At 35.6% G+C, this 18850-nt stretch overlaps 1 protein-coding gene and 1 pseudogene across 1 annotated transcript; both read right to left on the bottom strand.

The window, feature by feature from the left end:
- Positions 1-668: 668 nt before the first annotated feature.
- Positions 669-1721, bottom strand: LOC121229286 (alpha-copaene synthase-like). Its single transcript, XM_041113139.1, has 2 exons — positions 1147-1721; positions 669-1064 (listed from the first exon to the last, which is right to left on the bottom strand). Exons 1-2 carry the CDS (start codon positions 1312-1314, stop codon positions 768-770), a joined length of 465 nt encoding a protein of 154 aa, XP_040969073.1. The 5' UTR covers positions 1315-1721; the 3' UTR covers positions 669-767.
- A 180-nt stretch (positions 1722-1901) lies between these two features.
- LOC107960869 (probable terpene synthase 6) lies at positions 1902-3455 on the bottom strand (annotated as a pseudogene).
- Positions 3456-18850: the final 15395 nt, after the last annotated feature.

Genomic DNA, 18850 nt, shown 5'->3' with positions numbered 1-18850 from the left:
GGTATGGTTTGATTTTAAATTTAGTCCTTGCTCTCTGCTTTGTTATGTTTGATGCTCAATTGTGAATATGCTTTGATCGACGAGTGACAAATGTCTTTTAGGCATCAAAATTGTCCGTAAATGCTGCTCGCTTTTTTTTTTTTGTTCATTCGACCCCGGTGGAGCTTATTAACAAAAAGGTTAAAATCCGCTATTAGTCCCTATCTTTCTATAGAATTTGAAATTTAGTCCCTATTCTTTAAAAGTAAAAAAAAAAATTCAAGCTCTTACTTTTTCAATTCTATAATCATAGTCCAATCATTATCGCCGTAGTAGTTTCCATTAAAATTTATTAACTGAACATATTTATTTTCCACCAATCATGACATGTCACATTAGGGCAACTTAATCTACATGCTAAATGGACAAATTTCGACAGAAAATACTTATACTTTTAATTATTGGATTGAGATTTCTAAATCAAACAGATAGAAGACTTAATTTCTAATTTTTTAAGTACATAAAATAAATCTAAAATTTAAATTTTGTTAAAGTATGAACTCTATATCCATATATCATTCATATATATTCACACATGTGTGTATATATGCATAAAACACAAGTTATAATTTTATTTATAAATAAAACCATGTAGATACGTACATCTTATTCTCTCATTTTATAATTTTCTTCTAACTGTGAACAGGACCAAGTCCATAAATTATTAATGCATAAAATAGAACATGCCGTACGTTATTTATTTGTTATTGTTTGCAATACTTTATTTGTTAATCAAGGGGAATTGGTTGAATAAGCACTTTGGCGATTAGTTGTTGGAAAGAAATGTTGGGCTTGGTGTAACCATCATTGTCTCTGTATGCAAAATCCAGAAGGCGTTGGTAGTTAAGTGTTGCCCTCACCACTTGCATGGGGACGCCCATCGTCGGCCTCATGCAACCCTCGTTGATGACTTTCCTTGCATCCCCAATTTTGGCTCGGAAAGCTTCAATCGCTTCTTTTCTTGAGACGTTATACTGCTTCATGTAGCACATGGATGCCGTCTTGAATCCCCTCTTCTCCTCATCCTTCCATAATATTCCATATTTTTTAATTCAAATTCAAATCTAAAAATACATACATATTAATATGTTGGAGATGTATCATTACCTCGCTAGTGACGATGTCATTGTACAGTCGACTGCAAATTTGGAAAGCTTTTAGGAAGTTGTTACTGTTTAAAATCCAATGGAATGCATTTTGGTCGGCTTCTTCCATTCCTATTAAGATCTGAGTCATAGCTAAACGGGCTGCAGCCGTATACACACCGGTTTCCATATACTCGTCAAATGTTGGGACATCTTTTTCATGCTTCCGCCGACACTCAACTTGCTCCGCTTTCACGTATTTCTTCCACTAATCAATCACCCATAAATTTATGTACGGGTTGACGTCAAATTTCTTTTTTTTTTAAATGGAAACCTTAGACATTTCATTAGAGCTGGTTCTTCATAGTTGATCTTTTGTCCCGGTTGATGGGTTGAGGTCAAATCTATTATTTAAATTATAAATAAACAAAGTTTTTGCTCATTTCAACATATTTAAATTAATATTACCTCATCTTTGTTGTAAGGGATACATAAGATCTTTCTTCCTTTTGGACCAGGTACTCTGCTTCACCAATGACATGTAGAAGTGTCTCATATAATTTTTTTTGGTTTTCAGTAGGCAGCTTTTCCATGGAACTAGTATCAAATCTGAATATGAAGGCAAATGTTTTACAGAAACTTTTATTTAAAAAGAAAAAAAACATCAATTAATACACTATCATGTGATTCAAATTTTTATGTTTTTATATTTTAAATATTGATTCAGTATTTTAATCTCATTAGTGCAATTAAAAATCTCCATCTACGTCCATGCAATCAATTGACGTGTGTGTATATATACATATGAACATCTTTTCCACTAGAAAAAGAAAGCAAAGAAATTAATAAAGCAAACCTTTGGATAGCATCTGTGAAACACTGAAGTTCTTCATATAAACCGTAGGCCTCGTAGGCATCATCTATGAAACCTATGAGACATGTTTGTTTAACGAGTATGTTGCGCCCAGCAGCATAACGTGGTTCAAAACATATACCGAGCGCATAGAAGAACGCTTCCACCACTCTATGCCTTGCATAAGGAAACTTTGATTTCAGGTCTTGTTCTTTGTACCACCTGCAAATAAATTATATATAATTTCAAAAACTTAATTAAGACGTGAATTGTCCTTCAAAGCATATAACGCTAATTTTTCATCAATCTTAACTCACTAACTATCGTGCATGTCAAATATATATATATAATTTAGAAAACATGAATTCAAATGTGATTAAGTGCATAATATCTTTTTTACTTTAGAAATTGGAAGATTATGGATAGTCCAATTGGTCGTCACCTGGAGAGGACCGTTAGCTCCTGTTGAAGCAGCAACTGTACCCTATTGAAGTCATATTTTGCAAAGTTGAGTAATATATCATTCCTGGATTCATCTTTTTCGTAGAAAGAGATGTAGAGCTTTGCTTCAAGTCTTTGCATGCTATGGTGATATGGCCGAAACAAGGCATTTTCAATGTTTTCTCTGAGATGAGGACTTGTTGATGATTGGTTTGCCAGTGACCTTAAGTGCAATTGGTTGTAAAATCAAGGGCTTCATCTAGAATAACTTCTCCATTCGTTCTGAAATGGCTCGCTTCATATAAGCTTACCATTCTCTTCACATCGCCCATCACTTGTTCCTTAAATTTACCATCACCATCTTGGAATTTGCTAAAAACACCTGTAATATTTTAATACCCACTTATCAATCGTCTATGATCTTATATCAAAAAGGCCGGAAGGGATTGGGTTTAAATCTCAAATCTGCAAAGCCAAATCGCATATTTAACTATATCAATAACTTGGGCATCAATTTGCATGCATTTTATATTGTACTTACCACAAGGCAATTTGTAACCATTGAACCTGAAAACTTGAAATACTAAAGCAACTATATGCAAGTCATAGTCGTTATCATCGAGGAGTTCAGGTAATGTGATGAAAAGATGATCTAGTTGCTCTTCGATCTCATTCTCAAAATGGTATGAAACTCCGAGGCGACATAGAGAATTAATCAAATGCATTTTCTCTATTGGATCTGTTGTAAAAACCACAAGCATGTCTTTCACTGTTTCTTTCATTGCTTCCACTTGTTTAGTGTATGATTCGAATTCCTATATATGAAACAAAATGATAAAACAAGACATTATTAAGTTAACCACAACCCTAACTCAACTTGAAAGATACTCAAATCCTGTAAAAAAAGGATACAAGGAAAATGGCAATACAATAATTATAATTACCGAGTTGTTGAATGGAAGAGATAAGAAACGATCACACCATAAGTCTTCAGGAAAGTTGACTAATGGACGCATGACTTCCTTGGTGTTTGCCATTGAAACAGCAATAATGCAAACTATTGAATTACTAGACACCAAGGAAAGCAAATCAAGGCAATGGTTGGCAAAGAATGAGGGGGATTTTGGGTCATATTTATAGTTGATTGGGTGGGCACTGACTCACTTTATTGCATGAAACATTTCACGTGCTTGATGCTTAATTATAAAACATTCGACAACTCGGTTGAGTAGCTTAATTTATTTACCATTACATTTACTACTGCTGCTCTTAATCCTGTTTATTATTTTATAATAAACTATAAGGAACTAATTTTACGTTTAGTTTAGCAACAAAACAATTACAATTCTTAAATTTTAACGACTCACATTTTTTTGTACTGATAATAATATTGATATCAATCGAGTTAAAATTCAATCGACATGTCTAATTATTTTAACATATGTATTAAATATTTTTTTCCTCATGTTATTATATTAATAACCAAATGTGTCAATAATATGATAATGTAATTAATAAGCGTTGGGTATAATGATCAGCCACGTTGCATAGTTTAAACTTAAAAGATAACATTGTCGAAAAAACAATCGCAACCACAAATCCAAAAAGTTAATCTCTATGGACTTTAATTTTATAAAGACTTCAAATTTAATTAATTTCATAGATAACTCATTTTATAAATAAAAAAAATGGACAAGATTTTAGAAAAGCACATTTAAAAGAAATTCTTTAAAGAAGAACACATTTAAAATGTTTTATGTTCAAAACTTACATAAAATTTTAGTTATATTTAATATGTCCTGTTAATAACGTACTGCTAATAGTTAATTTAATTATTTATATTTATTTTGTACAAATTAATGCATGATAATGAGTACTTTTTTTTTATTCTTCAGAATATAGCAGACAGAATTCCATTGGTATAATTTTTACAAAGACTAAACATTTTTACTTTTATCATCTGCAGTTTTACAAATTTCCAATACAATAAAATTATGAATCAATATATGCAAATCTTTTGATTGTTTTGGAATCAATTTCAACATGGACGTGAATGCATATATATGGCGGAATAGTATAACATAATGACAACTCAAAATATGTTTATATAATCTAATAAAATATACCAAAGTATCGTGCTTATAATGACGCTATATCTTGTGCTATACCCAATCGCCAGTTGCCACATTTTTATCATTCGTAAAGGATAAGGTTGGTTTATTTTTAAATTTCATTTATTATTTCATGAAAAAATCTTAAATTAATATTTTGATGACAAAAAGATAGAAATTTCAAACAAGATAAATACAACATGAAGATACAAATTACTAAATCTAGGGATAAATCTAAAACTACGAATTTCGATTTAATATGTAATCATATATATGAATTTTAATTTGGTGTAATTATATATGTGAAAATTTAATTGTAGTTCAAATGTATACTTGAAACTTTAATTTTAATTTAATCATGCATATTTAAAGAAATAAATACATTAATTTATTTTTATATTAGATAAATATATTTATTTATGCAAGCAATTTATAAATATAAAATGATGTTATATGAATAATTGTATTAGTATTTTAAAATAATTAGATCAAATCAAAATTTTATGTATAAAAATTATACAAAATCAAAATTCATGTATATAATTACATAGTAAATCATAACTCATCTATAGTATTGAGATTTATCCCTAAATCTATTACATCCACTTTTAACTCTACTTCAACAAATTCATATCTCCTTTAAAAAAAAATACAAACATAATCGAGGGAAAAAATTAGTTTCCTTCTAAACACAGCGATATATATCGACAACCTATCAATTTTATGTTTGTTACAAGCCAATTTTTAACCCAAATACCCCTAAACCAATTTACAATTTAAACAAAAAAATTACCAAACCCAATACAACTTAGCCCAACTAAAGCCTAAACCATCTAACTACCCATTCAACCCAATACAAAACAACCCAATTACAATTAAACCCAAACCCATAAAACACTAGCCCAAACCAGAATGGCCCACTAAACCTAAACCTAATCAGCTCCCACTTGTTTTTGCCCCCAACAACCCCTGAGCACCCCAGCGCAGCAATGTCACATCGCCCATGCTTCTGCCACCACCTGCTCCACCATCGCCAACCACCACCTGCACATCAAACACGCAACAGCAGCAAGACAATGTAACAAAACAGGCTATAAAAGCCGAATAGAAAATTGAAAATAGGGTTCTTTTTCCCTTTCTTTTTTCTTTGTAAACATCAACTAAAAAGAGAGTTTAAGATTTCAATAAACATACATAGGTCGTATTTCAAACAAACAAAAGGGATCCGAGAATCAAATCAGATCAGAGGCAAAAGGTGACTCCTTTCTACTAGTATTTTTCATTCAAGCATATATATACGAAAATATAAAAAGAAAATAAAAAGAAAACAAATAAAAAGAAAAAAATTAGAGTTTTACCTTCTCCGGCCACCGTGCACGGTGGCCGGCGCCGGCGCCGGCGAAGGTCTGGTGACGGACCGGTGACCGGCACCCCACCGGAATCTGTAACGCCCCGATTTTCGGGAATTCTGTGAATGTTGACATAGGTTTAATTATGTTAGTGGGCCTCTAGAAGGTCCAAGCTTAAGATAGAACCCGGCAATTTTAGTTAATTTTTGTTCCATAAGAAAAAGGGGGTGAAATTATGAAATAGGACCTATGTGAAAATGTTTGAAAATGCTATAGGCTAAATTGAAGTGGCCAAATAAATAGGAGTGCAAAATAGGAGGATTTGCATGACAAACCTCCCATTTTACATAAAGTGGCCAGCCATCATGTTGTTGTAGACAATATGAGCACTTGATATCCATAATTCATGGTACAAATTGATAATGGGTTAGGTAAATGTTCCATGATAATGGATTAGGTAAATATTCCATGATAATGGGTTAGGTAAATGTTCCATGATAATGGCTTAGGTAAATGTTCCATCATGGGCATTTCATGTCTTTTGTATTAAAGAATTAAATAGATGAAATATGAAATTTTATTAAAAGAAAAAGGGGTGAAAAGAATAAAGTTTTGTCCATCTTTGTTCATCATAGCCGAAAGTTAGAGAAGAGAAAAGAGAGGAGAAAGCTCTTGAATGTTTGGTCACTTGGGGAAGAAAATTGAAGGTAAGTTCATGGTAGTTTGCTTCTATCTTGATGTTATGAGTTCTTCTTGATTCTACCTTAACTCTTGAAGCATATTTTGGTTTTTGGTTGTATTGTGAACATTTGGTCATGAATTAAAATGAAGGAAATGGTTGCTGTTTCATGTTCTTTTGATGAAAAATGGAAGATAGGTGAAGTTGAGCTAAACAAATGAACATGCATGTGCCTTAGATGCTAAAGGGAAAAATCGGCTAACATGTTGTGCTTTAAAATGATGAAATGGAGATTATACTTAAGTAAAATCATAGATATGTGATGATTGATTGGTGATATACATGTTTAAATAACATGCATGCAAGTTATGTGTGAAAGAGTGAATTTGGTAATAAATCTGCTTGGGATAGCAGCAGTAACGTGACTTTGGAAAATCACCATAAATTGTGGGAGATGAATTAGAAGCTGAATAAATTATGTAATTAAAGCTTGTTGAGTCTAGTTTCAAATGAAATAAACGAGAACATATTTTGAATTCTGTACAATGAGAAATTTGATTCGTAATGAAGAGTGGTCAGATTAGTCAAACAGTGAAACATGCGAAACTTTGAGAAAAATCTGGTATTGATTGGACAAACCAAAAATTCTGAAAATTTTATGGATATAAGATATATGAGTCTATTTTTAGGGAAAATTAACGGCACTTGATTTGGAGTTTCGTAGCTCCAGTTATAAATGATTTAGTGACTGTTGCTCAGGAAGACAGCTTGCAGTGAAATTATGATTATGTGGTAAACATTGACAAAAATTTGTTAATGAGTTGCTTATTGATTTCTTATAAGCTTACTATGATCTGTAGGTGTGGTTGGCCGAATATTGTAAGGGATTAATACGTAGTTTGTATTTGAATAGTTAGATTAACGTGTTAGTAATCCAATTGTAGGCGGTTTGTGTGTGGATCTCGTCAGCATATCGTCGCAAACAGGTGTGTAACTAACACCCTCTTTCTTAGTCTGGATCGGCAAAAGTCAAAAATTCGAAATGCCGAAAACCGATATTTTGTAGATTTGCGAGTGTGCGAATGCTCGTGAGGTAAATCGATTAATGTTTTTGGTAAGCTGCAAAATTTGGACTGCAAAGTGCATGATTTCTGTGCCCTCGATATTTTTGGGCTTAATGAGTCAAAATTGGAATGATGGGCCAACGGGCCCAATTCGGTAAGAACCCTCGGTACGTGATTCTGTTAGTACGTGAAAAGTAGGAATATGCATGAAAAACCCTAAAATAGATAAATTACTGAAATACCTTTAAAAGTGGAAAATTTACAGTTTTACCCCTAGTAGATAAATTACCGAAATACCCCTAGGGTTAAATTGACCTAAATGCATGTTTGACTGTTGTTATTTACTGCATGCCATGTTGTTATTATCTGATGCATGGGATTGGGATATTGACGGAGGAAGTACTGAAAGTGGCTTGTCCACGTACTGGATGCTTTGCCTCAATTTACTGTTAACTGAGCAGCAAGGCTGCAACTGTGGAGTGTTGGGCTGGGTGGGTTGAGCTATTCCCCACATGGAGTGTAGGGCTGGTACGGGTGGAGTGTAGTGGTTGGTGGGTTGAGTAGTCTCCCCAAATGGGCTTGCATATGTTATTGATGTTGCATGTATTTTGAAATGGGCCTATGGGCCATACTGTTATCTGAATAAGGGGCTAAGGCCCAGTTTATTGTAATCTGAAAAGAGCTCTGGTCCAGTACCACTGTTACCTGAATGGGCTTAGGCCCAATAGGCTTGAGCTGACTTAGACTTTGAATGGGTTTTCCTTACACACTGAGTTTCCCCAAACTCACCCCTTTTATTTTCATCCACGTAGGAAATCCCCAACCATAGTGGGCTTGGAGTTGTGAGGGAATTCGGAGTGGCCACCCATTCTGAAAGTTTGGTTTTCTTCTGGTGAACTAGACATCCTATTATTTACGTTGAGTTTTGGGTTTTTAAATGTAATAAGGCCGCTTAATTATTTTTGATGGTTTTAATATGTATTACTAAGATAGGTATTACTTATTTTAACTGTTGAAAGTGGATAGCTTTAGGGCGCGTTTTCAAAAAAAAAACAACAATTGATTTCAAAATAACACGATAACAAGCAAAGCTTCCGCAATGAAAGTATTTTCTAAAATTAATCACTTTTCCTAAAAATGACTTAATCAAATCGGTTTCCTAGAAATATACATGACGTTAAGGTATGGCAATGGCGGTGTGCATGTCTAGGATTGGATCCGAAAGGAGCTTGATACTTAAGTAGTCCGATAGACTCACCTCCTCTTTTTCGGTTTCCTACCTGGTGCACAACTTCCATTCACTTTAACCTATAATGAAATTATCTTTTAAAGCACTAAGTGGGTTTTTCTGGATCAACAATATAAAATGTTTTGAACGCTTCGATGTGGCATGTTAGATCCGGCCATAACGTCTGGGCCGGGTTTGGGGTGTTACATTTAGTGGTATCAGAGCCTAGGTTGCAATAACTCGGCTGTGGATCGGGTAAAAAAAAGGGTTTTTGAAACCTTATGCCAAAAAAAAGAGAATGTATTTTTTTTAAAAAAACCTGACTTTTGAAAATAAACTTCATGTTTAAAGGAGATAATCTCCGAACTTATTTTTTTTTACACAAATGTTTGGAAAATGGATTTCAAAAAGTCTAAATTTTTTGAGTTTATCTGAAAACTGATGAGGTGGCACACTGAATCCCCGGCACCAAGGCTGTAAGTACTATTCTGTTTTATATACTGAACTGTACTATAGTTAGTACTAAACCTTAGAGATAGTACTATAGATAATGTAGCGTAAAGGCTACAAAACTGAGACTGTAGGGTAAACTAAGCCCTTGGAAACTGAAACAGTAGCTAAACTGTGGTTACGCGAGAACAACTCTGAAACCTTATCTGTTCATAAGATATTCTATAATAAACAGTAGAAACAGTAAACTAACTGCATAAAATTCGTAATCAAATAAATCGATATGAGTACGAGAGCTACTCGGGGAAGAGGCCGTTGTCGAGGCCGTGGTCGAGGCCGAGGTAGTACTCAAGCTGGATCTTCGTCTTCTGAACACATACCCACTAGAGTAGCACGACCACTACCGGTGGATGAGAATTGGCCTTATGATCTGGCCGCGGGGGATGACGCTCTGTCTCAAGCCATGTTAAGAGTTTTGGAAAGGGTGGCCGGAGCTAATATCGGGCCTATGAATAGGAGGTCCATTTCTGAGCGACTCCGGGCCAACGGAGCGGAAGTTTTTAGGGGTGTATCTGGAGTAGACCCAAATGTGGCTGAGTACTGGCTGGAAGCCACGGAGCGGATTATGGATGACTTAGACTGCTCAGTGGAGCAAAAGTTAAAATGAGCAGTATCCTTACTACGGGATGAGGCGTATCAATGGTGGATCACTGTGAGAGGGGGTACCCCAGCTGAGAGAGTAACTTGGGAGTTGTTTAAGCAGTCTTTCAAGGCGAAGTATGTCGGAGCTAGCTATGTAGATGCGCGAAGGAAGGAATTCCTGAACCTGACCCAAGGTGGTAAGACCGTTGCTGAATATGAGGCAGAGTTTCTGCGATTGAGCCGGTATGCTAATGGTATTGTCTCTACCAAATACGAGCGCAGTGTTCGCTTTGAGGATGGCCTCAGGGATGAGCTAAGGGTGCTCATAGCTCCGCAGAGAGAGCGCAATTTTGCTGCACTGGTAGAAAAGGCTAAGATAGCCGAAGAGGTGAAGCAAGCTAAACGAAGGAACCGTGACAGGGATCGAAACCGGTTCAGGAGAGATGCTGGACCAACTGGTGCTGTAAACCGGAATGTTAAGAGAGCTAGGATGGAGGAACCAGTTCGAGCGGTTCCGGTAAACACTGTTAGACCACAAGCTTGTGGAGATTGTGGTAGAATGCATCTGGGGGAATGTTGGAAACGTTATGGGGCTTGTCTTCGTTGTGGATCAAAAGAACATAAGATTAGGGATTGTCCTAAGAGGCCAGCTCAGGCTCAAGTGGTTGAACAAAGGGCTGTGCAACCCATGCAACCAGCGCGAGGTGGACCATCGCCGTCGAGAGGTCGTGGCCAAGGTCGTGGTGGCAATGGCCATGGACGTGGGGCACTTGGAAGGGTTACTGTTAACACTGAGGCTCGTCAGCCAGCTTTGGTATATGCTGCTCGTCGCCGCGAGGAGGGTGACGCACCTGATGTCATAATTGGTACATTTTTTATCTCTGACGTACCCTATACTGCTCTGATAAATGTGGGGTCAACTCATTCATATGTTGCATGTGATATTTCTAGGGCATTGGGCATTCACTTTGAGGAAATTGTGTGTGGGGTAACTGTGATAAGTCCGTTAGGTCACTCAGTTAAAGTAGAGAAACTCTTTAGGGAGGTGCCTTTAGAAACTCAATGTAGGATTTTCTGTGGAGACTTAATGGGGTTACTATTCGGAGAATTTGATTTGATCTTAGGGATAGATTGGCTGACCAAGCATAGGGCAACGCTGGATTGTGTAACTAAGAGGATGGTGTTAAGGACTATTGAGGATGATGAGGTAATGATTATTGGGGAACGAAGAGACTACTTGTCCAATGTGGTATCAGCTTTAAGGGCTGAGAAACTGATGCGTAAGAGATGCGAGGCGTACTTGGCTTTTGTAAATCAAATTGAAACTGGGGATCTGACTGTGGATACCGTCAGGACTGTTAGGGAATTCTGAGATGTTTTCCTAGAGGAGCTTCTTGGATTGCCTCCGAATTGGGAAGTAGAGTTTGGAATCGATTTGTTGCCTGGAACAGCTCCAGTATCCATTGCACCCTATAGAATGGTACTAAAGGAGTTAGTGGAACTGAAAGCTCAAATCCAAGAGTTGTTAGATAGAGGCTTCATTAGACCTAGTGTGTCTTCATGGGAGCATCGGTTCTGTTTGTGAAGAAAAAAAATGGGACAATGCGCATGTGCATCGATTACCGCCAGTTGAACAAACTGACGATAAAGAACAAATACCCACTGCCAAGGATTGATGATTTATTTGACCAACTTAGAGGAGCTTCGGTATTTTCCAAGATTGACCTTCGATCTGGATACCATCAATTAAGGGTAAAGGAAGTGGATATTCATAATACAACATTCAGGACTCGATATGGTCATTACGAGTTCCTGGTTATGTAGTTTGGGTTGACGAACGCACCTGCTGCTTTCATAGATCTGATGAATCGAGTGTTCCAACCTTACTTAGACATATTCGTGGTAGTTTTCATCAATGATATTCTATTATACTCGAAAATCGAGGAGAAACATGAGGAGCATCTACGTATTGTGCTGCAAGTGCTGAGAGAGAATGAACTGTATGCAAAGTTTAGTAAGTGCGAATTTTGGTTGCGAGAAGTGGCTTTTTTAGGTCATGTGGTTTCTGCTGAAGGAATTAGAGTGGATCCTCGAAAAGTTGAGGCAGTTCTGGGATGGAAGCCACCAAAATCAGTATCAGAAATTCAGAGTTTCTGGGTTTGGCAGGCTAATACTGAAGGTTCGTAGAAGGATTTTCTCTGATTGCTGCACCATTGACAAAACTGTTAAGGAAAGGAGTAGCATTTGTCTGGACTGAGAGTCAGCAAAAAGCTTTTGATCATTTGAAAAAGGTATTGACTGAAGCACCAGTGTTGATTCAACCGGAGTCTGGGAAGGAATTCACTGTGTACAGCGATACGTCGCATGTGGGGTTAGGATGTGTACTGATGCAAGAGGGTAAGGTGGTCGCTTATGCTTCGCGGCAGCTTAAGCCTCATGAAGCGAATTACCCTACGCACGACTTAGAGCTAGTAGCAGTGATCTTCACGTTGAAAATCTGGAAACATTACTTATATGGAGAAAAGTATATCATATACACGGACCATAAGAGCCTAAAGTATCTGTTAACTTAGAAGGAGTTGAACCTTAGGCAACGAAGATGGGTAGAGTTGCTTGAGGATTACGACTGTTCGATTGAGCACCACCTAGGTAATGCTAACGTGGTGGCTGATGCGTTGAGTCGAAGGGTTGTTTCTGATTTAAGAGCCTTGTTTGTACGTTTGAGTCTATTTGATGATGGAAGTCTGTTAGCAGAATTGCAAGTGAGACCTATTTGGACTGAGTAGATTAAAGAAAAATAGTTGAAGGATAACTCGTTGGTTCTTCGGTTTCAGCAAGTTGAGAAGGGTGAGAATGAGGATTTTGGACTGAATACTGAAGGAGTTTTATGCTTCCGAGGAAGAATTTGTGTTTCGAAGGACTCTGACTTGAGACAGTCAATATTGAAGGAAGCTCATGGGGGATTTTGTGCCATGCATCCTGGAGGGAATAAGTTGTATCACGACTTGCGAGAACTGTACTGGTGGCCTGGGCTTAAACAAGAAGTAATGGAGTTCGTGGGGAAATGTCTGACATGCCAGCAAGTGAAAGCTGAACATCAATTTCCTTCTGGATTACTGCAACTGGTGAAAATTCCATTGTGGAAGTGGGAGAGAGTCACTATGGACTTTGTGAGTGGGCTACCTTTGACACCCACCAAGAAAGATTCTGTGTGGGTAGTGGTGGATAGGTTAACAAAATCTGCCCATTTCATACCAGTTCGTACTGATTACTCCCTGCAAAAGTTGGCTAGGTTGTATGTGGCATAGATAGTGCGACTACATGGAGTGCCAGTGTCGATTATTTCCAATCGAGACCTTAGGTTTACATCTCGGTTCTGGAAGAAGTTGCAGGAGGCATTGGGTACACGTTTGGATTTTAGTACTGCCTTTCACCCACAGACAGATGGACAGTCGGAGAGGGTTATTCAGATTTTGGAGGATATGTTAAGGGGTTGTATCATCAATTTTAGTGGGAGTTGGGAGGATTACTTGCCATTGGCAGAGTTTGCATACAATAACAGCTACCAAGCAAGTATTCAGATGGCTCCATATGAGGCACATTATAGGCGGAGATGTCGTACGCCTACGTGTTGGACACAGTTGGGTGAACGACAAGTGCTTGGACCGGAGTTGGTGGCAGATACTGAAAGTAAGGTTAAGTTGATAAGAGATCGATTAAAGGAGGCATCTGATAGACAAAAGTCGTATGCGGATCTAAAGCGCAAAGAGATAGGGTTCGCAGTTGGCGATATGGTTTTCTTAAAGGTTTCACCTTGGAAGAAGATATTGAGATTCGGCAAGAAAGGCAAATTGAGTCCGCGGTTTACAGGGTCTTATCGGCTTCTTAAGCGGGTAGGGCCACTAGCGTATCAGTTAGAGTTACCACCAGAGTTAGACAGAATCCATGACGTCTTTCATGTGTCTATGTTAAGACGATATCGATCGGATCCCTCACATGTTGTGCCAATGAAGAAGATTGAAGTAAGGACTGATTTGACCTTTGAGGAAGAACCCATACAAATTTTAGATCGAGAGGTTAAAGTTCTAAGAAGGAAGTTGGTTCCGTTGGTAAAAGTACTGTGGCGTAATCATGGAAGGGAAGAAGCTACTTGGGAATCAGAAGAGACTATGCGTCAACAATACCCTCAACTATTTGGATCAGGTAAGTTTCGAGGCCGAAATTTCTTTAAGGGGGTAGAGTTGTAACGCCCCAATTTTTGGGAATTCTGTAAATGTTGGCATAGGTTTAATTATGTTAGTGGGCCTCTAGAAGGCCCAAGCTTAAGATAGAACCCGGCAATTTTAGTTAATTTTTGTTCCATAAGAAAAATGGGGTGAAATTATGAAATAGGACCTATGTGAAAATGTTTGAAAATGCTATAGGCTAAATTGAAGTGGCCAAATAAATAGGAGTGCAAAATAGGAGGATTTGCATGACAAACCTCCCATTTTACATAAAGTGGCCAGCCATCATGTTGTTGTAGACAATATGAGCACTTGATATCCATAATTCATGGTACAAATTGATAATGAGTTAGGTAAATGTTCCATGATAATGGATTAGGTAAATATTCCATGATAATGGGTTAGGTAAATGTTCCATGATAATAACTTAGGTAAATGTTCCATCATGGGCATTTCATGTCTTTTGTATTAAAGAATTAAATGGATGAAATATGAAATTTTATTAAAAGAAAAAGGGGTGAAAAGAACAAAGTTTTGTCCATCTTTATTCATCATAGCCGAAAGTTAGAGAAGAGAAAGTTGAGGAGAAAGCTCTTGAATGTTTGGTCACTTAGGGAAGCAAATTGAAGGTAAGTTCATGGTAGTTTGCTTCTATCTTGATGTTCATGAGTTCTTCTTGATTCTACCTTAACTCTTGAAGCATATTTTGGTTTTTGGTTGTATTGTGAGCATTTGGTCATGAATTAAAATGAAGGAAATGGTTGTTGTTTCATGTTCTTTTGATGAAAAATGGAAGATAGGTGAAGTTGAGCCAAACAAATGAACATGCATGTGCCTTAGATGCTAAAGGGAAAAATCGGCTAACATGTTGTGCTTTAAAATGATGAAATGGAGATTATACTTAAGTAAAATTATAGATATGTGATGATTGATTGGTGATATACATGTTTAAATAACATGCATGCAAGTTATGTGTGAAAGAGTGAATTTGGTAATAAATCTGCTTGAGACAGCAGCAGCAACGTGACTTTGGAAAATCACCATAAATTGTGCGAGATGAATTAGAAGCTGAATAAATTATGTAATTAAAGCTTGTTGAGTCTAGTTTCAAATGAAATAAATGAGAATATATTTTGAATTCTGTACAATGAGAAATTTGATTCGTAATGAAGAGTGGTCAGATTAGTCAAACAGTGAAACATGCGAAACTTTGAGAAAAATCTGGTATTGATTGGACAAACCAAAAATTCTGAAAATTTTATGGATATAATATATATGAGTCTATTTTTAGGAAAAATTAACGGCAATTGATTTGGAGTTTCGTAGCTCCAGTTATAAATGATTTAGTGACTGTTGCTCAGGAAGACAGCTTGTAGTGAAATTATGATTATGTGGTAAACATTGACAAAAATTTGTTAATGAGTTGCTTATTGATTTCTTATAAGCTTACTATGATCTGTAGGTGTGGTTGGCCGAATATTGTAAGGGGTTAATACGTAGTTTGTATTTGAATAGTTAGATTAACGTGTTAGTAATCCAATTGTAGGCGGTTTGTTTGTGGATCTCGTCAGCATATCGTCGCAAACAGGTGTGTAACTAACACCCTCTTTCTTAGTCTGGATCGGGAAAATTCGAAAAGCCGAAATGCCGAAAACCGGTATTTTGTAGATTTGCGAGTGTGCGAATGCTCGTGAGGTAAATCGATTAATGTTTTTAATAAGCTGCAAAATTTGGACTGCAAAGTGCATGATTTCTGTGCCCTCGATATTTTTGGGCTTAATGGGCCAAAATTGGAATAATGGGCTAACGGGCCCAATTCGGTAAGAACCCTCGGTACGTGATTCTGTTAGTACGTGAAAAGTAAGAATATGCATGAAAAACCCTAAAATAGATAAATTACTAAAATACCTTTAAAAGTGAAAAAATTACAGTTTTACCCCTAGTAGATAAATCACCGAAATACCCCTAGGGTTAACTTGACCTAAATGCATGTTTGACTGTTGTTATTTACTGCATGCCATGTTATTATTATCTGATGCATGGGATTGGGATATTGACGGAGGAAGTACTGAAAGTGGCTTGTCCACGTACTGGAGGCTTTGCCTCAATTTACTGTTAACTGAGCAGCAAGGCTGCAACTGTGGAGTGTTGGGCTGGGTGGGTTGAGCTATTCCCCAAATGGAGTGTAGGGCTGGTACGGGTGGAGTGTAGTGGTTGGTGGGTTGAGTAGTCTCCCTAAATGGGCTTGCATATGTTATTGATGTTGCATGTATTTTGAAATGGGCCTATGGGCCATACTGTTATCTGAATAAGGGGCTAAGGCCCAGTTTATTGTAATCTGAAAAGGGCTCTGGTCCAGTACCACTGTTACCTGAATGGGCTTAGGCCTAATAGGCTTGAGCTGACTTGGGCTTTGAATGGGTTTTCCTTACACACTGAGTTTCCCCAAACTCACCCCTTTTATTTTCATCCATGCAGGAAATCCCCAACCATAGTGGGCTTGGAGCTGTGAGGGAATTCGGAGTGGCCACCCGTTCTGAAAGTTTGGTTTTCTTCTGGTGAACTGGACATCCTATTATTTACGTTGAGGTTTGGGTTTTTAAATGTAATAAGGCCGCTTAATTATTTTTTATGGTTTTAATATGTATTACTAAGATAGTTATTACTTTTTTAACTGTTGAAATTGGATAGCTTTAGGGTGCGTTTTCAAAAAAAAAAACAATTGATTTCAAAATAACACGACAACAAGCAAAGCTTCCGCAATGAAAGTATTTTCCAAAATTAATCACTTTTCCTAAAAATGACTTAATCAAATCGGTTTCCTAGAAATATACATGACGTTAAGGTGTGGCAATGGCGGTGTGCATGTCTAGGATTGGATGTGGAGGGAGCTTGGTACTTAAGTAGTCCGATAGACTCACCTCCTCTTTTCTGGTTTCCTACCTGGTGCACAGCTTCCATTCACTTTAACCTATAATGAAATTATCTTTTAAAACACTAAGTAGGTTTTTCTGGATCAACAATATAAAATGTTTTGAACGCTTCGATGTGGCATGTCGGATCCGGCCATAACGTCTGGGCCGGGTTTGGGGTGTTACAGAATCCCTCCCCTCTCACTCCTCTCTTTTTCTCTCTTTCTCTCTTTCTTTTTTTTTCTGAAATTAGGCCTATTTATAGCCCTCCAAAACGGCGTCTTTTTGGCCTTACCCGATCCGACTCAACCCGTCCGGCCTAGGGTCCGCGTGTTTTTGAACGGAAGGGCTAATTGCGCATTTAGCCCTTCCGCCTTTTTCTTTAATTTACAATCAAGTTTTAATTTACTTTAATTTGGACCTGAAAGTTGTTGCGTGATTCGATTTAGTCCCTTTACTGTTGTGCGTTTTAAAATAGTTCAAAAAATTGCAGTTTTAGCCCCCCTTAGTGTTGCCCGTGTTCAAATAAGTCCCTTTCTTTGTTTTTATTTTTAAAATTACCCCAAAACTTTGTTTTTGTTTTAAATTTAGTACTTTCTTCAGATTTGAATTTATTTTCGTATTGTCTTTATTTTCTTTTTATATATTATTACTATTATTTTTATATTTATTACTAATATATATTTATTATAGTTACTACTATATATATATTACGTATATATTATTTATAATGTATCTATGTAATATAATTACTAAGTTTTTTAAACATTAAAAGTATTTATTTTGTATATTATATAAGTGTTCTAATACTATATCATATATACACATGCATTTTTCATATTAATATATATATGTTTTTAATATTATATTATTATGTATATGTTTTAATATTATTAGCTATCTATCTTTCATACTATTTTATGTACATTTCTAATACCATCATATATTATAACATCATTATTATTTATATATATATATATGTACGTATCTATATAGCATACGAATAGTTTTTTATTATTATCATTTCTAATATAAATATATATATCATATAGGTTTATATACATATCATACATGTTTTTTTTATTTTTATTTTTATTAGTTATATATATATTATTACTATTTTATGTATATATTTTTTTTATCTTTATTACTATTGTTGTTAATCTTAGTCTATGTTTTACATATGTATGTATATATCTCTAGTATATATATATAGGTATATATCCATGTAGTATTGTAATAGGTTTTTTTATTATTTCCAATATGTATATATTATGTAAATATTTTGATGTTATATTATATATGCATTTTTTATATATTAAGTATGTATATATATATATTTTCAATATTATTAGTTTTTTTATATATACTATTCTATGTACATATTTCCATATCACCTTTTATATATATATATATTCCTAGATACTATTATATGTATATGCATGTTTTTATTATCATATTGTGTATATTATTATTACATTTATTTTATTCCTACTATATTTATTATTAATATTAGTACATATATTCTATAGTTTTTGTATACATTTTTTATATATAGTATTATTTTCATATATCCTTATAATTATTACTATAATTATTATTTTATTCTAATGTTATTATGTATTCATTTTAAAATATATATACATGTATTTATATAGTATTATCAATGTATATAATTTTCTTTATGTTATTAGTATTTATAATGTACTTTGTACATATTCATTATATATTATATAGGTATGCATTATGCATGTATTTTAGTGTTACTATG

Source organism: Gossypium hirsutum, chromosome A05 (genome assembly GCF_007990345.1).
Source record: "Gossypium hirsutum isolate 1008001.06 chromosome A05, Gossypium_hirsutum_v2.1, whole genome shotgun sequence".
NCBI lineage: Eukaryota > Viridiplantae > Streptophyta > Magnoliopsida > Malvales > Malvaceae > Gossypium > Gossypium hirsutum.
Note: the sequence above shows the minus strand (reverse complement) of the source record. Positions and strands in the feature narration are given on the sequence as shown.